General features: G+C 26.4%; 1 protein-coding gene across 1 annotated transcript; it reads right to left on the reverse strand.

Moving 5' to 3' along the window:
- Positions 1-220: 220 nt before the first annotated feature.
- Positions 221-3,376, reverse strand: LOC124942180. Its single transcript, XM_047482638.1, has 2 exons — positions 3,212-3,376; positions 221-2,038 (listed from the first exon to the last, which is right to left on the reverse strand). The coding sequence occupies exon 2, from the start codon at positions 1,977-1,979 to the stop codon at positions 348-350; it is 1,632 nt and encodes a 543-aa protein (XP_047338594.1). The 5' UTR covers positions 1,980-2,038; positions 3,212-3,376; the 3' UTR covers positions 221-347.
- Positions 3,377-20,044: the final 16,668 nt, after the last annotated feature.

The raw sequence follows: 20,044 nt of genomic DNA on the forward strand, positions 1-20,044 counted from the left end.
GAAGTGTAACGGTCGGGGGGAAAGGGAAAGCGGGGAAGAAGAAAAAGAAAAGAAAAAAGAAAAAAAAAAGAAGTAAAAAGGTTATTAAGGGTAAAATTGAAAAATAATTTAAAAAAAGGTTAAAAATCAAAATATTTTTTATAGAGAGTCTTTTAAGGGTTATATTATCAAATTTCCCCTTATTATTAATGTGTGATTGAATTAGGATTCATGTTGATAGGACAATCTCATTAACAGTTTCATGAGTTTATCTAAGTAAGATATAAAGAACAATGAAGAATATCAATTTCTTTAAAGTTAACAAAGGGGAATGGGGATTGGTAGAGAAACCCAGGTTAGATAATGATTTAAGAAGAATTTACAGTTGCCAATGGCTTGGTATCTTGAAGGGAGATAACAGATTCAAAAGCACCAACTAGAGCCTTGACCTTGCTCTTCCTTGATTCAACAAGCTTGTTAGCTCTTTCTTCAATTACATTATTAATCAAACTCTGAGAATCTTTTTTTCCTTCTACAAGTCGGTGTTTAAGAACGACTTGCTCACGATTTTTCTCGTTTACACCATAATCCAACTTATCAATATCTTTACTTTTTAACCCACTTATTCTCGTATGAACCTTTGTGTTTTGACAGTCAACTATAACTCTGGATAGCTTAAACATAAGTCTCATTGGACTAATATTCTGAGGCTGGTTGTTGTCAATGATCTTACCTTTCTTGAAGATGAGCTTCCTTGATGAATCAACTTTATCTTTCTCTTCATCAATATTGGATAGATTTTGAGCTCCTTTTTCATTTACTTCTTCTTCTTCTCCATTTTTCTCAATAATTTGCTTGGGTTGTTGTTCTTCAGTGTCTGACCTATCCAATTCATCTGTCACAGATTTATTCAAGCTGCAACTTATCATATTGCTATTTTCATATCCATTCTCAACCAATATTTCAGTAGGATTAAACATAATCTCACTTGGACTAGTATTAATTTTTGTTGGGGAATTAACAACAAGCTTTCCTCTCTTGGAGTTTAGTTTCCTGGTTGAGTCACCTGTTTTAATAACTCTGGCCCTTCCAGTGCTGCTTCTGCCTTTCGCATTTGAGTTTGACGTTTGGATAAGAGTTTTATCATATTTCATGTTTCCTTTATGAAGAGGAGATTGTTGAGTGAAACAATTTCCACATGGGGCATTGATATTCCTACGCTTCTTTTCTTCCTCTTTTTGACTGTTTTCCTTGGACTTGACCTTCGTAGATGAGACATTTCGATCAGAACGTTTGATGAACTCATCTGACTTTCTAGTAATTTTCTGATTTTTTGGAAGCATTCCAGTAACTGCTCCTACAAAACTCTTTACAGACGAAGCAACTTTCTTTACTGGTTGCAGTGGTTTAACAACAGTTGTGTGACTTTTACTCCTGATTGCGAATCTCAGTTTTGTGGGCACCGGCTTTGTTAAGTCACCAGAAATATTTGGTCTCTTTTTTATTGGCATTGGGTCTTTTTGTAAAAGAACAACTAACTTGAGTGGTGATGGAAGAACTTCTTGACGGATCTTCTTTTGGTGCTTATCTTTTGAATTAGGAAAAGATTTTGGACTGTTGACAATTTCCTTCATTTTTGGGTCAAGATCACTGGTTTTGTGTTGATTTCGCATTTCAGCCAATCTGATTCTTATTATTCTTGATAAGGGAATCCGTGGTTCTTCCTCGGAATTGTGCTTGTGTCCAAATTTGCACAAATCATGACATGAGGCCAATGAAGAAGCTCTGAGATAACGGGATAGAACTTTTGCCTCACTTTTTGGAGTAGTTGAATATTCGGTAGTTATATCCGTCCTCTTTTCATGACTGTCATCATTAACAACATCTAATTGCTTTGATCTTTGGGGAGGTGGTTTTATATCGATTATTGTCTCCCTATCCATAGGGATATCGATTATATCCTTATCCACTGGAATATCAACCACCTCCTCAGCCATCATAAATCTTGAGATTGTTATGATAGACTTGTGTAATAAGCCCCAAGTGTTTTGCTAATTTTCTGCAACAATGAAGCATACACAATGCAATTAGAGAAAATGTAATGTTGTTAGATGGTAAATAAGAAGCAGGAATATGGTTGATTAAATCCCTTGAAAATAATGAAAGCATCAAGAATGACCACCTCAAGAACATATTAATGTAAAGATATGAACTTTTACAATTTAATCTGTAACCAAATAAAAGTTTGGGTTATACATTCAAAGCAGGATTTAAGGGACATCTATCATCAAATAAGAATGCATCAACATGATATTCAAAAGACAACATCCATAACTCATGAAGGGCTCTATGAGTTTGTGGGTTATGCCATTTGGATTGACAAATGTTCCATCAACCTTTCAAGTTCTTATAAATGCAACTTTTAAGCATTATTTGCAGAAGCTTGTGGTGATTTCTCATAAAATATTCTGATCTATAGTTTCCACACCAGAAAATCATTGGGAGCACCTAAGAATTATCTTTTAGCTACTAAGTGGTCATGAACTGCTACTTAAGAAAAGTAAATGCATTCTGGCATATGATATCAAATCAAGGATGAGTTGTTGAAATGAGAATATAGTGGTGCAGTTAACCTAAAAATACTTCCCTTCATTATTAGAACTGATCATGAACCACTAAACATCTATTGGAACAAAGGATTCATCACCCCAATCTTTATCTTGATCCTTACAGGCCTCTTGAAGACCAAGAAAAATGATTTCACAAGTTGCTGAGGTTTTCTTGCATAAAATGGGGAAGAAAAACAAAATGGCTGATGCACTATCAAGACTACCAAATACTCAAGGTTATGCAATTTCCATCTTCAATTCACCACTGATTCAAGAGTTTAAAATAAATTCTATATATCAGTAACTTCTGTTTCTTTAAGCATTTAGACATATTAGCATCCTTTTTTCGAGAAAAAAAACATGTATATTTTGCCTAAATTGTCTGTCAAAGGAGACGTGGTTTCCAAAATTTGAATTTTATCATGTTTCTTGAGCTCTTTTACAAGTTATAGGAATTTTATCCACGGGCATAGCAATTTATCAAGTTTATTGACATCCTTACGAATTCAAGAAATTTGTCTATGGAAATAGCAATCAATAAAAGATTGGGAATTAAAGAAGATGGTTATCAAAATATTTGCAATTGAAAACCAAAATGAAAATCCATGGGTTATAAGACTTACTGAAATGATGTCTTTGACTTGAAGATCAAAAACTAGAGAAGGTGACATGATGTTTCCACTATCAGTATTTCTTGTTTCATCAGATTCCTTCAAGAAGAAAAAAAAACAATAAACTCATTAGTGATCATTTGAGTTTTACAATTCTTTATAAGCAAGATAAAGAGAATCCCTATATAAGTTAGATGCAGGAATTATTTAATCTTTTCTTTAACAATCAGAGATCTCTTGCCAGAAATTAAAAAGGAGAACTACACAGCAACACCAATTTACAACAATCACAAAAAAAAGGCATATTTAGAATTTGAAGAAATCGATCATATGCATGTTGTATCAAAACCAAATAGGATGAATTAACAAAGATCAATCATTTGTAATAAGTTAATAATATGCATGATAACCCATAAGAAATAGTTCATGGTTGAATAATCTTTTTTACTCAGTTTCATTTCCTACTATCATATTTCAACTTACAAACAAATGGGAGGAATTCATAAAAGAAAATGCAACAATCCAATGAAAGAAAAACGAAAACCAGAGATAATAAAAATTCAATACATACAATGTAGAATCAAAATTGAGAGTAGGAAGCCAGGATATTCATTACCTGTTTGTGGGTTATTAAAGAAGAAATCAAAGAGGGAAAAAATGGAAGTTCCCGGGAAAAATCCCAATCCCCACAATGATTTAAGTTGTAGCGAAGAAGAAGAAAGGAGTCTTCATTGAGAGAGGGAAAGAAACGTAGAGATAAAAACGGTCAGCCAGATAAAAATATACATTTACCCTTAAACTATGGATAAATATTCAAATAAGTCCTTAAACTATAAATGTTATGAATTCTCTTTAAAATATACATAGTTACGAAGTAAGTATTTTTTTTAGTAATGATATAGAGAGCGACGCTGGGGCAGCGACTCCCCTGCGACCCTCCACCTGGCAGCCACGTGGATAAAATATGTCACGGTGGAAAAAATAAATAAATAAATAAAGCGCACACTCTTCTTCAGTTTTGATCAAATCATAGTCTTCTTCTATCGAAAAGATCTCAAAAATATGAGTTTTAGATTTCTTATTCAATGAGAAACTATAATCGAAGCAGACGATGACCTAGAATACGACTACTATGAAGAAGACCACCGAGAAGAAGACCGTTGTGAAGACCATTACGAATAAGACGACCACCGAACTAAACTGTAATGTTATTTTTAACTTAAATTGTAATGTATGAATTATAATGTTTTTTTAAGGTGAAGTGTAATGTCTAAACTTTAATGTTATTTTTAGAAATAAAGTGTAATGTCTTATAAACTAAGGTGAAATATTGGTAATATTGGTCTATTGGGGCCGAAATGTGTGAGTGTAAGCATTGATTGTTAGTAAATTTAAAGTTAGTCTTTATTGTTTCTTTATGAAATTAGGGTTTATTCAATTATTAATGGGTTGGGGATTTATGTATAAGTAATTTAGGTTTCTAGGCTAATTATTCATTTATAAAGGTTGTTTGTAAAGTTTTTATATACAATACTTGAGACTCTTAAGACTTTTTCTATTTAACAAATATTATTGTCCTTCTCAGTATTTTTTAGAGTTTCATTTCTTCATAATGGTTTTTATAAGATCCAATAATCAGAACCAACAAAATGGTCCAGAACATGTCCATGTTGGGGCCGAATTAGTCTAGAACATTTCCATGTTGGGGCCGAAATGGTCCAGAATATGTCCATGTTGGGGCCGAAATAGTCCAGAACATGTCTATGTTGGGGCCAAAATGGTCTAGAACATGTCCAAGTTGGGACCGAAATGGTCCAGAACGTGTCCATGTTGGGGACCATTTCGTCCCCAACATGGTCATGTTGAGAACTATTTTGTTCCCAACATGGTCATGTTCTAGACCATTTCGTCCCCAACATTGACATGTTCGGGATGAAATTGTGTAATTTTTATTCATTATTCTTTTGTTAATACATTTTCCTTTTTATTCTTTAGCTCGTGGATCCCAAAGTTTAAATACACGATATTCAAATCCCCGGTATTGGAATGACTTTTCCTTCCGAAAATAAGATTTACGAATATTATAATGCCTAAGCCCAATCAAAGGATTTTGGCATTTCTAAGCTAGGAGCAAAGAACGGTCCAGATGGCAAATAAAAGTGGTTCTCCATTGCTTGTGCCATAAGTGGTGCATGTTCTACAAAGGGGAAAAACATTTTACAATTTAAACATTCCACCAAGACGAATTGTAAGGTTAAGATAAATGTTACAATTCAGAATAAAGATGTTGTTGAATTAACTAGTGTCTTCCATAACCATAAACATATCTTGAGTCCTTGAAAGTTGGGTCATCTTAGATCTCACAAGGTTAGATCCAAGTGCGAAGAGAATATTAGATTTAAACGATAAAGCTGGAGTTACTTTGTCAAAACATATCAATCACTTATAGTTGAAACTAGTGGATATGATAATATGACTTTTGATGAGAGAAGCTGCAGAAACAATATTTTAGAAGCTATGCGGTTACGGTTAGGAAATGGTGATGTCAAAGTGCTATGTCAATATTTCTACCGAATGAAAGGAGATGTTTAATTTTTTATGTATATGATGTGGACGAGGAAAACCATATAACGAATGTCTTTTAGGACGATGGAAGGTACATCTTGGATGTCATCACATTTGACACAACATATTTGACAAACCACTATGATATGCCATTTTCTCCTTTTGTTGGTGTTAATCATCATGGACAATCAATTTTGTTAGGATGTGGCTTGCTGTCTAATGAGGAATTTGAGTCATTTATCTGGTTTTTCAAATCATGTTTGACAAAGGCAATAATCACTGACCAATGTCGATCAATGGTCATTGCAATTGAAAAGGTATTTCCGAACACCCATTATCGTTTTTGTCTTTCGCATATAATGAAGAAACTCCCCACTAAATTGTCTACACATACTCATTATGAAAGTATATAAAAAATATATTTAAGAACATTGTCTATAACTCAATCACAATTGAGTAGTGTGAAGATAGTTGACTGAAAATGATAGATGAGTTTCAGTTGTATGACAATTATTGGATGAACTCCTTACATGTAGAACGTGCAAAATAGATTCATGTATATGTTAAATGTCACTTCTGGGAAGACATGTCAACATCTCAAAGAAATGAATCTATGAATGCTTTTTTGATGACTTTGTTCATTCTAAAACATCCCTAAAACAATTTGTAGAGCGGTATGAAATGGCCCTTAAGAGAACAGAGAATGAAAAAAAAAAAATGGATTTTCATTTTTATAATTCGACTATTCAAATTATGAGTGGGTATTCATTGGGAAAGCAATTTTAGAGTGTATATATTAACGATATTTTTAAGTTGTTTCAGAATGAGGTGAAAAAGTTGATGTTCTGCGACACCTCCATACTTAAAAACAATGGGACAATAATTACATTTGGAGTGGTGGAGACCATACAAGATCATGATGGAGAACATTGGAGAGATATTTATGTAAAGGTAAACTTCACCCCGACGGAGACTTCTGTAAACTGTCAATGTTAAATGTCACTTTTGGGAAGACATGTCAACATCTCAAAGAAATGAATCTATGAAATGCTTGTTTGATGACTTTGTTCATTCTAAAACATCCCTAAAACAATTTATAGAGCGGTATGAAATGGCCCTTAGGAGAACAGAGAATGAAAAAAAATGGATTTTCATTTTTATAATTCGACTATTCAAATTATGAGTGGGTATTCATTAGAAAAGCAATTTCAGAGTGTATATATTAACGACATTTTTAAGTTGTTTTAGAATGAGGTGAAAGAGTTGATGTTCTGCGACAGACGAATTCTCAAACTAACATTGTTTCTCGTTCAACTTTCCAAACTAACCTACTTTGTTCATTCATTCCCAAACTAACCTACTTTAATATTCAAACTCAGTTTTCTTATTTATTTTTATTTTTTTAATTTGTTTATATTTAAACATATATATATATATAAATTATTATTTTATTAAAATATTTAAATTATTATTTTTATAAATTTTCTTATTTATATTTTAATATATATTTAAATTATTGTTTTTATAAATTTGATTATTTATGTTTTAATATATATTTACTTTTAATTATTATTTTATATAACATTTAGTTTCTATTTTAAAAAGTTTAATTCAATATTAAATAAATGAGAATTATTTAAATATAATGACAAAAACATTATAAAAAAACTATTATTCAAAGTATCACCAAATAAAGTGGAAAATAACGAGATTAAACATTTAAGTAGTTAATAAAATTGTCAATAATTTAATAAAGAATAATTGTAATTATTTTTTAAAATTATTAAATTTTTATATATGATTATGGTTAAAATATTTAAATATATCAGTATTTATCAATTATTTATGAGGATGGTAAAATAAATATTTTTATATTATATGAATAATAATTTGAATGTAAGTATATATATTAAAATTAAAATTTATAAAAATAATAATTTAAAATATATATATATCAATCAAAATATAAATAATAATGTAAATATATATATCAAAATATAAATAATCTAATTTATAAAAATAATAATTTAAATATATATATTTAATAAGTTTAAATATAATAAATGAAATAAATTAAATTAAATTAAAATATGAAAACTGAGTTTAAATAGTAAATGAGGTTAGTTTTGAATGAATGAACAAGGTTAGTTTGGGAATTGGTTCTTTTGCGACACCTCCATACTTGAAAACAATGGGACAATAATTACATTTGGAGTGGTGGAGACCATACAAGATCATGATGGAGAACATTGGAGAGATATTTATGTAAAGGTAAACTTCACCCCGACGGAGACTTTTATAAACTGTCAATGTCAATTGTTTGACTTCAAAAGACTCCTATGTAGACATATTTTGGCGGTTTTGAGAAGAATGAAGGTGGATATGGTGCCGTCTAATTATATCTTGGACCGTTTGCGCAAATATTTGATAAGAGGCTATCAAAGTATCAATAACATTTATGATTCTGATATGGGTGGCATTGAAAGAAATCGATATAACTATCTTACTTCAATGATGCAAGAGTTCCAACAAATTACAGCATAATCTGATCATAATACCTCTTTTTTAGCTGAAGTGGTGAAAGAAGTGAAGGAAAATTTTATTGTATTTTTGACAATATTCGCTTCTACACCAACAACTTTTGCACATACACTTTATGCACAAACACAATTGATCCACTCTCCAATGAGAATAAGGGCTAGAGAAGTTGAGCCTAAGGGAAAGCTTAAGTACAAAGCTCTAAGCTACTAAACAACTAATTGCGGTCCGATAAGAGATTTTTTGTAGATTACCGAGAGTCGGTACCGAACTATCCGAAATGTATATGTGGGAATTTAAAACCCAATTTCCTCCTTAAATTCTCCGATCCAAATGGCAGAGAAGTTGAGCCTAAGGAATTTTCTTTCATTTGTTATGTCTTACAAAGAATAGAAAATTCCACCAGCGGTAGAGACACTGGGGGACCGGAACTGGTCCACCCGATGCCAATCCACCATGACTAGAAGATGTCTCTAATGATTGTTTTCTCACTCTTCTCGTGGAGATTCGCTTGTTTCTTGCTTGAGACTGATGAGATGGAGGTACAACATTTGCTACACTATTAATTTATAAGTCTGCTCTCCTAGTCAGGATTGCAACTTTGTAGGTTTCCAATAAAAGGAAGGTATACGTTAAAATGTTCTTTTGTTTACGCCGATATGGCCCAAACAAAAGTGAAAAGGCTTTTAGTAAGACCAGATACTTTTACAGCTGCGGATATGGTTATTATATTCCTCGAACAAGCTTATTGCAAAGTTCCTCTGAAAGGTGGCTTACTCAATAGTGAATTGAAAGGTTCGGGTCGATTCCATGTAAGTCATAAAGCCTCACGTGGATGGCAAAGGGTTGACAGCAGACACATGCTTCCAAAAGTAAGTGGGAGGTAGTGGTTGATCATAAAGAATGACGGTAAGAATACCATATTGGCTCAAGGAAACAACAAAAATACATTAAATTCGTTAAATAAAAATAAGCCTTAGCCACTAGGTTAAGCTCGAGGTATTAGTCCCCGTGCATTATAGTATTAGTAAAGTAATAGCTTCTGAGCATATAAAATGAGATGAATGAGACCCCAAACCATTTGTAAGTAAAGCTATATTCTTGGACCTAACTAAGAAAATAAGATTTGGAAATTAGTTTAAGATAACTTTGGCCATATTTATAAATCTATATAACTTTGGACAGATTTGCAAATTAGTTTAAGATTCTCCACTATAACTCAGATTTGTTAATATTAAGATTTAAGAGTTACTATCATTAACATGTAATTACCAAAACAAACACCTAAATTGCTTAAAATGTATACCACAATATCATTAATATCAATAGGTTTATTCTAATATACGAATATAGTTAGAATGCCTTAGATGTGTAATGTGTGAGAATAATTAAAAATTTTGATATTTTAATTTTACAAATATAGTAAATCATTTAAAAAATTTATGTTAAAGTAAGAAAATCAGCATTTATTTGTTAGAAAGTCTTAAACAATTAAAATTGTGATAATAAAAGTCTTATACATTACAATTTCAAATTTGAACCTATTTTTTTTTATAAAAAAAAAATTGACCAAATTCAAAAACCAAATAATAATTGGCCTTCTTCCATTATTATATATTTTTTTCAAAAGTCTTCATTTTCTCTTATTAACCATTAATTCACTAATATATAGTCTTATTATTCTCTTTATTTTTAATTGAATTATATTTTTATTACTAGTTAAATCATATTATTGATTTAATTTTGTTTTCCTTGTCTAATTAAAAAGAATTATTATTTTTTAAATAAATAAAAATTCAACTTTTATTTTTATTCTTTTCAAATAAAAATTTTATTTTTAAAAACACAAATTATGAGTATAATAAAAAATATATAAATAATTGAGGAGAGAGGGTAAAAAGAAGGTGGAGAGAAGAGAGATGAGATAAAACAAGAAAAGAGACATGAAATGAAAGATAATTTATTTACATTATTTAATATAATTAAGTTTATTTATTTGAAGAGAAAAAAAAATGACATTGATAGTCACGTTGAACTAAAAATAAATAAATTATTAATAATTTGTTTTTAATTTATTTAATCTCTCCATTCCATTTCTTCCCTAGTCTCTTCATTTTCGATTTCTAGGTTTATGTTTTTCTTCCTTATTCCATGACTTCAGTTTTCATCTTTCTTCTTCATTGACTTCGAACTTCAATGACTTCTTTCTTTCGAGTATCATTTTCAACAATTTCGAAAATAGTAAGCCTTCAATGACGAACAACAATGTTACCGAACAACTCAAACCCTAAAATGATCAATACTCAACAATACTTTTACTTATTATGAAACAGGTTCTTTCAACTACATCTAAGTCTAACACTAACCGAAGGTAAATTCCGAACATGATCGTTATGTAGTTAGGGTTATTCCGAACATGTCCATATTTAGGAACTTGATTTAATGTTTGGAAACTTTTTTTTATTTTTGTTTTTAGTTTCTAGATCTGTATCTATTTACAAAACCTTAGTCACACATCTAGAAACAAAAACCTAAATATTAGAATAGACCTACTGATTCTACACATTTTAAGTAAGTTAGGTTTCTGGATTTGTCTCCATTTATAAAACTTTAGTCGAAGGGCAACTGAAACTACTTTTAGTCACAAAAACAAAAACCTAACAATTTTGAATGCGTATATCTAAAAAAAATACTTTATTTAAAATATAAATACGTCTAATTGGTAGACCGCACCGTACAGAAAGTTATGTCGTTATGAGGTTCTTTACAAAATAAATATAAAATCTATCTCTATTTAAATTTTTTTAAATACTTACTTAGATTATAAAAAAATTTTAGACACTCAAACTAATTTCGTCAAATTAGAATGCTTAAATTTTGAAAACAATACTCAATTTTAAAAATTTACGTTCAAAACTTATCTAAATGTCATTTCATATAAAAATATGACAAATTAATTAGAAAACAAAAATAATATGCTAAAATAAATAACAGACATCTTGTCTATTTTGAAAAATCTCAATTACTAAAAAATTTATAATTCAGGTCTATAGGACAAAATTATAAATTCGAGACTCAAATATCAATTTGATAAATATGGAAGAAAATATATATACACTAAAAAAATCATGAAAACATAATTATTTGTATATATATAATGTAAAATATATAATTAATGATGAATAAATAAAATTGATATTAAGAGATTATTTATAGAATAAGTAAAATAAAAAGAAGTTGTTAAAAAAAGAGAAATAGAAAAAGGTAAAAAAAAATTATAATTTTCTTTTATATTTTATGTTAAAATGTTGATGACATTTCATATTATATGATCCTAAGTCTTAAATATTTAAGATATGAAGAAGATACTTTTAATCATTTTTTTTTGTGCTCTTATAAAAGGTTTAGGATTTAAGATTTGGGGTTTAAGATTTATAATTTAGAGTTTAGAGTTTAAGGTTTAGGGTTGAACTCTATTACGAAGGCCATAGAAGAGAATGGTCACAGAAAATCCTTCTCATTAGGATGGTAATTGGGCGGTTCGGAGCAGGAAATGCATTTATCATTTCTGTCCCATTTTTATTTCGAATATATTTTTAATATCATCCCTGTTTCATTCGGTTTTATTCGGTTTCAGGGAATCCCCATGGAGCAACATTAATAAAATATATTTTTAAAAAAATATATATAATGAAATTATATAAAAGAATTTTATTATATAATATATATTGTAATATATTGAAATTTTATATTATTATAAAGAAAATAAATTTACAATTTTTATAAAATATAATTAATAAATAAATATATTAGTGATTTAATATATTTAGTTATGTTTATAGTGTTCGGGGTGAAATCGAGACAAATCAGGGTAGGGGACATAAATACCATCCACACTAATCCAGGTTCGATTAAGAGAAAAACTGTCCCAAACATGACCATTTGGTTCGTTTTGGTGGCCATTTCAAATTAACACCCTTACTTCTCAAGCAAGATGAAGGTTGTTTGATTTGGTAATAAAAAAATGCTAAGTTCAAATTATATTATATGAATAAAAAAGCTTAGACATGATGGCAGGTGTACCATCTGCCCAAAAATTAGAATACCATATTTATTTAAATTAAAAATAATAATAACATGTTGAGCTCTATCTAACTTTTTATTATTGTGTTTTGCCTCACAAATTACTGCATTAATTTTTTTAAATATTATTTAAATATATATTTTAATTAAAATAATAAGTCATAAAATATTTTGAAATTATTATTTTATTTTGAATTTTAATAATTTTAATATATATATATATAATTTATTTATAATTATAAAAATTAATGATTATTTAAAATAGAGTATTTTTAAACAAAAATTAAAAACTCTATATAAAAATAATATTTTATTTAAAATAACTATCAAATAAATAAAAAACAAACACTTAAGTAAAATAAATTTTTTTAATAAATTAACAATTTTACTTTTTATATATAATTTTATTTATAATATATTATTATTTAAAATATTGAAATTCTTTTTTCCGAGGAATAACCTTATAATACTAAAAAAACTTATTATATATTTAATAATATTTTGGATATTTTTAATAAAATTAATAATTTTAATTTATATATATAATTCTATTTATAATATATTGTTATTTAATATATATAATTCCTTTTTTATTACAATAAGTTTAAAATAATAAAAAATATATATCATCTTAAAATATTTAATGGTTTATTTTGATATTTATTTAATAATAAAAAATTGTTATTTAATTACTGTTAACAATGAAAAGATGTTGTAGGGAAAGGATTTGACCTGTGATATGAAGAGAGGAACCAAAATTAATCTAATAAAGAAATAAGGATTAGATATGCCTTTTGTAAAAATAGAATAGCTCAGTTGGTTGGTAGAGCATGAGACTTTTAACACCATATGCTTCATGTGTCATGATGGTTAAGACTCAGAAAATATCAGATCAGATCTTCTGCTACCGAATTGGGTGTTCCCCTGTTGCGGACCAATCAAAACTCAGCATTATTATTATATTAATATATTAAAATTGGGTTGAAAGGAAGAAAGAGAACCCGAAACCCGTATTTTATTCCGGGTTCAGCAGAAATAGAAATGAGTGAAGCTTCCTTCGCTTCACTCTGTTTTACATGACCATTGAAGAGACAGTCTACACTGTTTTACATAAAGTTGTCCATGTAAAACTGATTGATATATATTCACTCAGGTGAATATAAAATACATTCATGTAAAAGCAGTTTATATGATAGAAGTGAAGCAAACTTCACTTGATATTAAATTTGTAAGATATTTAAATGAATTTACTTTAATTATTTTATATGATTATATATTAAATATATATATATATATATATATATATATATATAAAAACATGTTCAATTTTTTTTTTTGTAATATATTTAAATAAATTTGTAAAACAAAATATTTTAAAATTTATTTGTAAAATATTTTTAAAAAAATATTTAAATTATTTTATATTTTATATAATTATATATTAAATATATATAAATTTTCATGTAAAACCATTAACACATTTATGTAAAAATATTTATATGTTAATGTAAAAGCATTTATGTCTTCATTAAAGTCTGCAATAGAATAAAAAAACAAGCGCTACCAGGTGAAGATTGCTTCACCTGGGTATTTACAGCTCTCAAATGAGTGAAACAAGCACCACCAGGTGAAGCTTGCTTCACTCAATATTTACAGCACTGATAGAAGTGAAGTAAACTTCACTTGATATTTACATTTGTAAGATATTTAAATTAATTTATTTTATATGATTATATAATAAATATATATATATATATATATATATATAACATGTTCAAAAATTTTGTAATATATTTAAATAAATTTGTAAAACAAAATATTTTTAAATTTATTTGTAAGATATTTAAAAAAATTATTTAAATTATTTTATATTTTATATAATTATATATTAAATATATATAAATGTTTATGTAAAATCATTAACACATTTATGTAAAAACATTTATATGTTCATGTAAAAGCATTTATACCTTCATGTAAGTCTGCAAAAAAAAAAACAAGCCCTACCAGGTGAAGCAAGCACATGGGGATTTACAATGCTCAAATGAGTGAAACAAGCACTACCAGGTGAAGATTGCTTCACTCAATATTTACAGCGCTGATAGAAGTGAAACAAACTTCACTTGATATTAAATTTGCAAGATATTTAAATAAATTTACTTTAATTATTTTATATGATTATATATTAAATATTTATATATAAAACAACATGTTCAAATTTTTTTTTAATATATTTAAATAAATTTGTAAAACATAATATTTTAAAATTTATTTGTAAGATATTTTTTAAAAAATATTTAAATTATTTTATATTTTATATAATTATATATTAAATATATGTAAATGTTCATGTAAAACCACTAACACATTTATGTAAAAACATTTATACGTTCATGTAAAAGCATTTATGCCTTCATGTAAATCTGCAAAAGAATAAAAAAACAAGCGCTACCAAGTGAAGCTAGCTTCACCTGGATATTTACAGCGCTCAAATGAGTGAAACAAGCACTACCAGGTGAAGATTGCTTCACTCAATATTTACAGCGTTGATAGAAGTGAAGCAAACTTCACTTGATATTAAATTTGTAAAATATTTAAATTATTTTGTAAAAATATTTAAATGAATTTGTAAAACTAAATATTTAATTTTTTAATATATTTAAATAAATTTGTAAAACAAAATATTTTAAAATTTATTTTTAAGATATTTAGAAAATATATATATTTAAATTATTTTATATTGTATATAATTATATATTAAATATATATAAATGTTCATGTAAAACCACTAACATATTTATGTAAAAACATTTATACGTTCATGTAAAAACATTTACGCCTTCATGTAAATCTGCAAAAAGAATAAAAAAAAACAAGCGCTATCAGGTGAAGCAAACTTCACCTGGTATCTTGTTTTTATTTTTTTATTCTTTTAAAGACTTACATGAAGACATAAATACTTTTACATGAACATATAAATGTTTTTACGTAAATGTGTTAATGGTTTTACATAAACATTTATATATATTTAATATTTAATATATAATTATATACAATATAAAATATTTATATATATATTTTTAAATATCTTAAAAATAAATTTTAAAATATTTTGTTTTACAAATTTATTTAAATATATTAATTTTTTTTGAACATGTTGTTATATATATATATATATATATATATATATATATTTAATATATAATCATATAAAATAATTAAAATAAATTAATTTAAATATCTTACAAATGTTAATATCAAGTGAAGTTTGCTTCACTTCTATCAACGCTGTAAATATTGAGTGAAGCAAGCTTCACCTGGTAGTGCTTGTTTCACTCATTTGAGCACTGTAAATACCCAGGTGAAGCAAGCTTCACCTAATAGTGCTTGTTTTTTTTTTATATATTTTGCAGACTTACATGAAGTCATAACTGTTTTTACATTAACGTATAAATGTTTTTACATAAATGTGTTAATGGTTTTACATGAACATTTACATATATTTAATATATAATTATATAAAATATAAAATAATTTAAATATTTTTTTTAAAATATCTTACAAATAAATTTTAAAATATTTTATTTTACAAATTTATTTAAATATATTACAAAAAAATTTAAACATGTTGTTTTATATATATTTAATATATAAACATATAAAATAATTAAAGTAAATTCATTTAAATATCTTACAAATTTAATATCAAGTGAAGTTTGCTTCACTTCTATCAACGCTGTAAATATTGAGTGAAGCAATCTTCACCTGGTAGTGCTTGTTTCACTCATTTGAGCGTTGTAAATACCCAGGTGAAGCTAGCTTCACCTGGTAGCGCTTGTTTTTTTATTCTTTTGCAGATTTACATGAAGTTATAAATGCTTTTACATGAACGTATAAATGTTTTTACATAAATGTGTTAGTGGGTTTACATGAACATTTACATATATTTAATATATAATTATATAAAATATAAAATAATTTAAATATTTTTTTAAAAATATCTTACAAATAAATTTTAAAATATTTTGTTTTACAAATTTATTTAAATATATTACAAAAAAATTTGAACATGTTGTTTTATATATAAATATTTAATATATAATCATATAAAATAATTAAAGTAAATCTATTTAAATATCTTGCAAATTTAATATCAAGTGAAGTTTGTTTCACTTCTATCAGCGCTGTAAATATTGAGTGAAGCAATCTTCACTTGGTAGTGTTTGTTTCACTCATTTAAGCACTGTAAATCCCCAGGTGAAGCAAGCTTCACCTGGTAGTGCTTGTTTTTTTTTGTTTTTTGCAGACTTACATGAAGGTATAAATGCTTTTACATGAACATATAAATGTTTTTACATAAATGTGTTAATGATTTTACATGAACATTTATATATATATTTAATATATAATTATATAAAATATAAAATCATTTAAATAATTTTTTTAAATATCTTACAAATAAATTTTAAAATATTTTGTTTTACAAATTTATTTAAATATATTACAAAAAATTTTGAACATGTTGTTTTATATATAAATATTTAATATATAATCATATAAAATAATTAAAGTAAATTTATTTAAATATCTTGCAAATTTAATATCAAGTGAAGTTTATTTCACTTCTATCAGCGCTGTAAATATTGAGTGAAGCAATCTTCACCTGGTAGTGCTTGTTTCATTAATTTGAGCACTGTAAATCCCCAGGTGAAGCAAGCTTCACCTGGTAGTGCTTGTTTTTTTTTTTGTTTTTTTGTAGACTTATATGAAGGTATAAATGTTTTTACATAAATGTGTTAATGATTTTACATGAACATTTATATATATTTAATATATAATTATATAAAATATAAAATAATTTAAATAATTTTTTTAAATATCTTACAAATAAATTTAAAAATATTTTGTTTTACAAATTTATTTAAATATATTACAAAATTTTTTGAACATGTTATATATATATATATATATATATATATATATATATATATTTATTATATAATCATATAAAATAAATTAATTTAAATATTTACAAATGTAAATATCAAGTGAAATTTACTTCACTTCTATCAGTGCTGTAAATATTGAGTGAAGCAAGCTTCACCTGGTGGTGCTTGTTTCACTCATTTGAGCGATGTAAATACCTAGGTGAAGCAAGCTTCACCTGGTAGCGCTTGTTTTTTTTAATTCTATTGCAGACTTACATGAAGACATAAATGTTTTTACATGAACATATAAATATTTTTACATAAATGTGTTAATGGTTTTACATGAACATTTATATATATTTAATATATAATTATATAAAATAATTTAAATAATTTTTTTTAAATATCTTAAAAATAAATTTTAAAATATTTTGTTTTACAAATTTATTTAAATATATTACAAATTTTTTTGAATATATTGTTATATATATATATATATTTAATATATAATCATATAAAATAATTAAAATAAACTAATTTAAATATCTTACAAATGTAAATATCAAGTGAAGTTTGCTTCACTTTTATCAGCGCTGTAAATATTGAGTGAAGCAAACTTCACTTGGTAGTGCTTGTTTCACTCATTTGAGCGCTGATAATACCCAGGTGAAGCTAGCTTCACCTGGTAGCGCTTATTTTTTTTTATATTTTTTGCAGACTTAAATGAAGGCATAAATGATTTTACATTAACGTATAAATGTTTTTACATAAATGTGTTAGTAGTTTTACATGAACATTTACATATATTTAATATATAATTATATAAAATATAAAATAATTTAAATATTTTTTTTAAAAATATTTTACAAATAAATTTTAAAATATTTTGTTTTACAAATTTATTTAAATATATTACAAAAAAATTTGAACATGTTTATATATATATATATATATTTAATATATAATCATATAAAATAATTAAAGTAAATTCATTTAAATATCTTACAAATTTAATATCAAGTGAAGTTTGCTTCACTTCTATCATATAAACTGCTTTTACATGAATGTATTTTATATTCACCTGAGTGAATATATATCAATCAGTTTTATATGGACAACCTTATGTAAAACAGTGTAAACTGTCTCTTCAATGGTCATGTAAAACAGAGTGAAGCGAAAGAAGCTTCACTCATTTCTGTTTCTACTGAACCCGGAATAAAATACGGGTTCCGGGTTCTCTTTCTTTCCTTTCAACCCAATTTTAATTTATTAATATAATAATAATGCTGAGTTTTGATTGGTCCGCAACAGGGGAACACCCAATTCGGTAGCAGAAGATCTGATCTGAGAAAATATATATTAGACTTCATATGTATTCAAAAACTTTGAAGAATGGATATTATAGTAATTTTTTAAACAAATGTATTATATATATTAAACTTTTTAATTAAAATAAAAACTTTGTTTAAAATTATTATTGATTTTATTAATTAAAGTAGATTATATATAAATTAAATTATTATACTTCTAAAAAATTAAAATTAAATATTAATTTTAAATTATTTTTTAAATTATTATTTTAAATATAATTATTAAGTGAAAATATAAAATATATGTTTTAAACCAGTAATTTGTAAGAAAATGATTTGTTGCTTTATTTGTAAAAATATGGTATTCTTGATTTTTATTTGGGGGATTGACTTCATGAACATACAAGCAAAACCTGCTTTAGAACTGTAAATCACCTTCACATTTCATCTCAATTCTCAAACACAAGTATTTGGACTACTAGGTTTACAATGATATTTTTGATCAAGTGAAACTGAAATTAGATATTTTCTAACCCTATCACAATTGTCATCAAGTTGATCAACAAAGACCTAATCATAAAAATATGGCAATTTTCATTTATTGAACGACGCCTCACTTTATCTTGAATGGATATCTCCTCCGTGTCGTGCAGGAAGGGCTAGGTTGTCACCTAGAGTCCCTCTCACACGGGCATTCCAAAAAAAATTAAAAAATCATAGCACTTACGAGATCCGATCCTTAAGTAAAGTATGTGTTAATAATACCAATTAAAAAATTATTTTGGTTAAAAATATAAAACTAAATATATTTATTTAGTAAAACATAAAATATAACTTCTGAATTAAAAAAAAAATAAGAATAATTTTGTAGTGTTTAGAATACCCTAAGGTAATCCATCTTTACTTTTGTCTGGTATGAACACGAGAATTGGTACTAAACAGTTTGATTCAAGAGCATGATTTAAAATTATCTTCAGAAGATGTTTGTGTGCTTTCTCCACTGTTATTCATGGTTAAGCTTTGTTTCCACGAGCTTACACTAGGGTAGTGTTTGTTAGGAGAGTTTAAACTATAGATATAATATAATAATACTAATAGTAAATTTAATTAAGTGTTTTGTTGAATATCTTATATAAATAATATTTACAAGTTATATAATTTATAATTCAAACTAGGTATAAACTTGTACCTAGTTGAACCAGTTACAAACTTGTATAAAAATATATCTTCCATATTTATTTATATTTTCATTTATGTTTTTACATTGAAAGTTTATTTTCATATTTATCCTTACATTTTGATTATGTTTTTTTTAGCCCTCCATGTTATCTTAATTACAAACTTTTTTTTTTAGTTATACTTTCCTTTTCCTGAATGTATATAAGAAGTTAATTTTATTGCTCATTTATTCCCACAATTCT

The sequence above is a fragment of the Impatiens glandulifera genome, chromosome 6 (genome assembly GCF_907164915.1).
Source record: "Impatiens glandulifera chromosome 6, dImpGla2.1, whole genome shotgun sequence".
Classification (NCBI taxonomy): Eukaryota; Viridiplantae; Streptophyta; class Magnoliopsida; order Ericales; family Balsaminaceae; genus Impatiens; species Impatiens glandulifera.

What these genes read in the sequence shown, in the direction of transcription:
- LOC124942180 (XM_047482638.1), bottom strand. Translation starts at nt 1,979, where the DNA reads ATGATGGCTGAGGAGGTGGTTGATATTCCAGTGGATAAGGATATAATC.